This window comes from Trifolium pratense, linkage group LG2 (genome assembly GCF_020283565.1).
Source record: "Trifolium pratense cultivar HEN17-A07 linkage group LG2, ARS_RC_1.1, whole genome shotgun sequence".
In the NCBI taxonomy this organism is placed as follows: domain Eukaryota; kingdom Viridiplantae; phylum Streptophyta; class Magnoliopsida; order Fabales; family Fabaceae; genus Trifolium; species Trifolium pratense.
Window position 1 is genome coordinate 60,607,355 of NC_060060.1, and position 6,779 is coordinate 60,614,133.

The 6,779-nt window shown below is 31.1% G+C and overlaps 2 protein-coding genes across 2 annotated transcripts; one reads left to right on the top strand and one right to left on the bottom strand.

Moving 5' to 3' along the window:
• Positions 1 to 1,227, top strand: LOC123909317 (dof zinc finger protein DOF1.2). The gene has a single exon (XM_045960142.1). The coding sequence runs from the start codon at positions 64 to 66 to the stop codon at positions 1,042 to 1,044; it is 981 nt and encodes a 326-aa protein (XP_045816098.1). The 5' UTR covers positions 1 to 63; the 3' UTR covers positions 1,045 to 1,227.
• Positions 1,228 to 1,240: 13 nt separating this feature from the next.
• Positions 1,241 to 6,779, bottom strand: LOC123909318. The gene is made up of 6 exons (XM_045960143.1): positions 6,339 to 6,779; positions 5,905 to 6,022; positions 5,180 to 5,261; positions 1,725 to 1,776; positions 1,563 to 1,617; positions 1,241 to 1,463 (listed from the first exon to the last, which is right to left on the bottom strand). Exons 1-6 carry the CDS (start codon positions 6,732 to 6,734, stop codon positions 1,390 to 1,392), a joined length of 777 nt encoding a protein of 258 aa, XP_045816099.1. The 5' UTR covers positions 6,735 to 6,779; the 3' UTR covers positions 1,241 to 1,389.

A 6,779-nucleotide genomic window follows, 5' to 3' on the forward strand; every position in this document is an offset into this window, starting at 1 on the left:
TCATTTTTTCTTGATCCCCTTAATTCATTAATCCCAATATATATCACACCATAGTCTAAATAAATGTTCCAACAAAGACATAACAATATTAGTAGCACCGAGCTAGATCAAATGTTACATATGCTAACTTCTTCTAATTCTTCTATTCCAATGCCATTTCCAACAACCTCAATGGACTCAAATTCAAAGTGGAAACCAAACATTGAAATAGCTCCTAATTGTCCTCGTTGTGCTTCAACTCACACAAAATTTTGTTACTACAACAATTACAGCTTGTCACAGCCAAGATATTTTTGCAAAGGTTGTCGACGCTATTGGACTAAAGGTGGCTCTCTTCGAAATGTTCCGGTTGGTGGTGGATGCCGTAAAACCCGTCGTGGAAAGGCGGTTAGGAATTCTCAGAATTCTGACCGTCTTTCCGCGAATGGTTCTGTTGATGATGGAGATCGTCAACAGAATCAAAATGATGGGTCGCGTGATATAGATATGGCGGTTGTTTTCGCCAAATTCTTAAACCAAAATCCAAATAGTACTACTACTAATACTACTCATCATGGTGATGAGGAATTAGAAATTGAGAGTGAGCCTAACAATTCTTCTTCAAACAATGTTAACAATTTGTCGACACCGGATAGCGTTGAAACAGACAACGATGCAGTGGTTCAGAGTCAGAATTATCCTTTTGATCAAGAATTGAGTTTGAGTGGAATTGAATATGATCAATTTGAAGGGTTACTAGGTGTTGATGAAGATGTGGTACAACAAGATGTTCTATGGTCTGAATCTGATGCTATGAATATGATGGTGTCATCTTCAAATAATTATACATGGCAACAACCATCTACCATGATGCAAATGGAATTGGATTATTCAATGTCATTGAATGAAGTTGGTGGTATTAATCATGATCAATTATTACCTCTTAATGTGAATTCAAATTCTACTAATGTCAATTTGATAAGTGATCAAAGTTGGATGAGTAATTCTTGGGATTCTTTTGATCTTGCAACTATGGAAATCTTCTCATCAAGTTCAAGACCTTAATCAGTTCTAATTAATTGATTAATTAGATCTGATTTTCCATATACATATATATAGCTTAAATATTTTTTATTTATATGTTGTATACAATATTAATCATATTCTTCTTCCTAGCTATTATTTCAAAGAGGATATAACATAAAGTATGAGAGATATTTAATTAGAGCTGCTGCATTCTATTATGAAGTGAAAATTAGAATGTTAGCTAGCTATAGAAATTATTTATGCTTAATGGATATACATACATAGAATAAATTGTGCTTAAGCCGCATTACTTTCGAGTTATTATATTCGACTATATATATTTGAGGCAATTTTTTTCGAAATGTCCATCGAGAAATCTCAACGTCAATCTTTCCGTCCAAAGATATCGAAATGCATGTCAGTTCCCTTATCTTGTTTGGCATGAGAATCAAGCATTGCTGAAATTGGAATTTTAAATTTATATCATGTCAATTACAATAATATTATGAATGTTTACTTGAATAAAGCAAGGATATTGTATGTATTATTATGTGTACCTGCTGCTGCTAGTGGATAGCTGTCCAAAATTTTGCCAAGTCCTTTTAGAAGTTTCTACACAGATTAATTTAATTAAGCCTCAAATTAATTAATCAATTAATAATTGTATCATAGAATTAGAATGTTTAGAAGAAGATAAATGAAAATGTTAGCTAAATTACCAGCACTAGTTCACCAGGTTTTAGTGGAAATTCCTCCACGGATGTTATCTTGCTGCATATGGAACACACATTTAATAATTAATTACTATAGAGAATTAAGATGGATAATTTAGTTTTATTAGAGTAATCAGTCAATTTAGTCCCTAAACTATCACTCTCTCACCAACTTAGTCCCTAAACTATTAAAACCAACTAAAAGGTCCCTAAACTATATTCACATCCTTCAATTTAGTCCCTAAACTATTAAAACCAACTAAAGGGTCCCTAAATTATATTCACATCCTTCAATTTAGTCCCTAAACTATTAAAACCAACTAAAAGGTCCCTAAACTATATTCACATCCTTCAATTTAGTCCCTCGGTTAACTTTTCCGTTAAGTGACTGTTAGTAGTCCCTAAACTATAAAAAATACTTCAATTTAGTCCCTAAACTATCTTAAAAAACAACAAAATAGTAACAACACTGCTAAATCATTACTGCTAAATCATACTGCTAAATCAAATTACTGCTAAAACAAATAGTCTCTAAACCATTTAAATCAAATTCATTTTTAACATAATTCATTATTGCTAAATCATCCTTTCTCTCGTTCACTATCTAGTAACAACACAAATTCGTTCACTACCTAGTAACAACACAAATTCATTACTGCTAAATCAACAAAAACCCAAAAACAAACTTAACCATAATTTAAACCATAAACCATAATCTTCATTACATAAATCATAAACCATAAACCATAAACAGTGAAAAACGTACCTTAAAACAACGACGACAACCGGAATTAGAGCGTATAGGTGGCGCTAGGGTTTTCAGATTGAGATGATTTGAGAGAGTTGATCGAGAAGAGAGAGATAAGAAGATGCAATTGAAGGGGGTTGAAGAAAAAAGAGTTGGTGATGGAGGACTAAATTAATGGAGTTGAGAGAATTGATCGAGAAGAGAGATATAAGCGTAAAAGTAGCTTTTGGATTTTAGGGTTTTAAAGAACAGTTAATGGAAAAGATAACGGAGGACTAAATTGATGGATGGAAAATAGTTTAGGGACCTAATTGATGGATGAAAAATAGTTTAGGGACCTTTTAGTTGGTTTTAATAGTTTAGGGACTGAATTGGTGAGAGAGTGATAGTTTAGGGACTAAATTGACTGATTACTCGTTTTATTATTAGGAAAATTCTATGGTGCATTCTTTATTTGGACTGTTTTGATACATTTTTAATTTGGCCAATGAGAATGTAGTATTGACTAACTTTGAATTATATGGTACACACCATTTATATAGTACTTACCATGTGTCTTTATATCTATTAATATTTCAACTAAACCCCTACCATATTAAAAGTAACAAAATTACCCCAATTATTAAATTATTTTTAATTTTAATTGTGATTGTAAAAAAATTAAAACAATATCACCGAGCAACTAAAAAAAAATCACAACATCATGGTTCTTGATCTCTTCATCAACGTAGCAGTATAAATCCAAGCTCAAAACTTGAGAGAAACTCAGATCTAAAACCCATAATCTTCTTCTCCGTTTTTCTTTTTTTGAACATTCAGATTTTTATGATTTCCCCTTCACCCCTTCATTTTTTTATTATTTTTTTTCAATTGACAGTTTTCAAATTTTACCATTGTTCTTTTCATATGAATTTTGCAATGGAGTTGAAGGTTCTACATCCCTTTTGATTTTTTTCATTATTATTTAAATAAATAAAAACACACATATTTGACACAAACTCATCCAAACATGTTGAGAATTTTAATTTTAGGTCTTTTGTTTTAGACTATTTGAATCAATACTAAAATAAAAATGTATTGTAAATGGTTTTTGTGATGTTTATGGATAATTAATTGTTATTTTTTAGTTTAAATCGACTTGAAACTGTCGGGAAATTATCGGATTTCGCGTTGGTATTGCGTGTCTGAAACTAGGTTGAAGTGACCCGGCTGAAGGTTGAAGATGATGACAAGAATCAGCCATTTTAAAATACCGGGGAAAAAAGAGAAGAAAATGGGCGATTTTGGCAAAACCTAGATTCGAAATAGGGACCGTAAAACAGCCACTTTAATATGTATAGTACGTGTTATTTTCTTCCATATTTATTTTTAAAAAAATTTGAAAGGATGCAGTGATGTTTTTTTTGGAGGATATTTTTTTTTAGGATTTCATACTATGCCGATTTGTGTTTTTAATTTTTATTTATTCTCTAGTTTTTTATCTTAAAAAGGTAAAAAAAAAAAAAGGTAAGAAAGAGAATACAAATAGTCTCCCGTAAAAAGTAAAATAAGAAAATATCAAAAGTTTGATTTTTATTTGGTAAAGCTCCCCAAATCATGACATTTATTGTTATAAAAAACAATTATGGCATTATGAGAGTGTATTGGAAAGATTTCAAATAGTAATTAATTGTTTTAATGAACAATTTTTATTTTTTTCTTTCATTTAATGTGACTGTAAAGTCAAAAAAAAAAAAAGGTTTTTCAAAAGTTGGGTCGTGATTTTCAAAAACAGGTCTCGAATTCGATCCGGGTACCCGGAATTTTAGGTTGATGAACAAACTCGCGCTGCTAGTCTGCTACTACGATTCCACCGTGTATTTTCACAGAAATTCCGGCCGCGCCCACCAAAAAAAATTATTCTTGTCATTATCTAGCACGTCAAAGGGTACTAAGATCTTGAATTAATTGATTAACATGACATGAGTTTTTATTGTTGCTGCAGCGAAAGAATAAGAACCATTGATTTTTGGCTATGGCTTGCCTCTTCAGGAAAAAAAATCTAAACAAACCAAATTTTGAAACCTCTTTGAATGAGAAAAATAAAATAATCATCACAAAGCGATTAACAATTTAAAAAAGGCATAAAAGAACATAGAAATCAAATATTAAACTCAGAACTCAAAAACAAGTTTGATGCAAAACCCAGAAAAATCAAACCACTTTGTTGTTGTTATTAAGAATCTTCATCTACTTTTGTCAAAAAAAAAAAAAAAGAATCTTCATCTACTTGTAGTTCTTTAATGGAGTTGAAGAAATTTTGAGGAGTTGATGAAGTCACAATTAGTTTTGGGGACATGAATATTTGTTTCTAGGTTTTGAGAAAGTGAAGATTATGAAGGATGAATATTTGATTTCTTGATTTTGGTTGGTGATGATGATGGGTGATGGTGAGTTTGGGATGATAATATTTGTTTTTGAAAATATGATTTAAATCCAAATTAAAAAAATAAGTTTTAATTATTAAAATAATTTTAACTAATAAAAGGACTTTTTGTAAAAAAAACTAATAAAAGGACTTATATGCAATAAGTAAAAGTTTCATAAGGCTCACCATAGACTTGTACTAATGTTAAAATTAAATTGAATTCTATTGGTCAAAAAAATGGACTGCATCAAAACAGTCCAAAAAGAGACTGCACCATAGAATCTCTCTTATTATTATAATTTATACCTGATTAACATTTTTCCTTCAACTTCTTCAAATGTAAAGAATCTGCATCCATTTGTAAAGGGTAACTTTTTATCTTTCCACTCTGCAAAGAATGGATTATGTGAACGTATAAACATTCATAAAGAAACTGAATGCGGTAATTTGTAAGGCAATAAAATCATATATGATGAAGTGCGACTAAGGTAGTTATAGTTGAATCGCGGCTAAATGTGTTTTTCAGAATTATTTACCATCTAGATTTTAAAATTCCAATGTATAAAAAGTTCATTTTACACATACGATTTTTTTTTGTTTGGTTATACACATACGAGTTTAACATCTGAATATGTAAAACGGTAAAAGTCCTGAAAAAAAATCGTTCTAATTTTAAAATCCAAATGTGTTGTGAAGGGGTGTTTTTGGGGAGGGTGTGAGAAGTAGTATTATAGAAACTGAAAGGCTTCAATACGTTTGGCCCACTAAAATGGATAGTATTATAGGGCTTTAGTTGGATCATTGGATCCGATATAAATATAAGAGGGTGTATTTGATTGAAATTTTTAAAGATAGGAGATCAAATTAAAACCTAAAATAAATAGTATAAGGGACTAAAAATACCATTAAAAAAAATTTATAAAATCAAATGCAATAATCTTTTCTTGTAAAATAATATGTTGGGAAATTATGGACCCAAATGAAAGAAAAAACCAAGGGATGAATTGAATATTTGAATGAATGTTACATACCTAAGTGCATAAATGCAGTGACCATCATAACATTGTTGCTCTCCTTAACATCTTCCACAAAGACATGAATATTTGGACCCATCGCATTCATTACGCTTTCCCAAAAACTTATAATGCTCTGAAATTGAAATAAATAATATAAATTGACACAAACAATAACCAGCCAATCAAATGAATCAATCATTCCAGAAAGTGATGAATCGAGTGAATTTGTATCATGTCGTGACTTGTAAGTAATTTAGTTAAGACGAAATTCATTATATAATTTGATGGAGAGATGTTTATAAGATATAGTTTAGCTGATAATGTCGATATTATTGGATTGAACATTTTAATTGAATTTGAACATGTACCTGTGACTTTTAAGTCCGCGTCAAAAAAAGAAAGAAAAAAAATTGACACCCAAAAAGTGAAGAGAAATTAAACTAATAAACCTCTTGGCCTTCATAGGCAGTGTAGAAAAGGAGATCTTGGTAGACACAATTAGGTGAAAGCAATTGCTTCAATGTTTCGGTGTCTTTTTTATTGAAAGCCTCATAAAATTCATGGACAATGTGCACCGCCGAAGGATTCGGGAGGAATTCAGGAGCAACACCGCATGATCCATCGTCGCTGCCACGCGCTTTCCATTTATCGATTGAGCACTTCTTTCTTAGGTTTGGTAGCAATGTAGGTTTGGCAACAAGATTGATGAAATGTGTCTTATTGCCGTATAATCGAGCAATACATGGTCGTTTGTTGTTGTTCTTGTTGGAGCTTGTGCAAGCTTCTAATGGAAAAGAGATTTGGGATCGGGTTAGGGTTAGTGATGCCATGGTCATTGGTTGCATTTTGAAATTAAAAGCATCTAGAGGATTGTCCCAATTACTATCTTT

Excerpts from the sequence above, each read along its gene's own strand:
- LOC123909317 (XM_045960142.1), top strand. The coding sequence starts at position 64 with ATGTTCCAACAAAGACATAACAATATTAGTAGCACCGAGCTAGATCAA.
- LOC123909318 (XM_045960143.1), bottom strand. The coding sequence starts at position 6,734 with ATGCAACCAATGACCATGGCATCACTAACCCTAACCCGATCCCAAATC. Across the intron at positions 6,023-6,338 it reads CTGCCTATGAAGGCCAAGAG|AGCATTATAAGTTTTTGGGA; the intron begins GTTTATTAGTTT and ends TTTCAATTTCAG. Across the intron at positions 5,262-5,904 it reads CACTGCATTTATGCACTTAG|AGTGGAAAGATAAAAAGTTA; the intron begins GTATGTAACATT and ends CATTCTTTGCAG.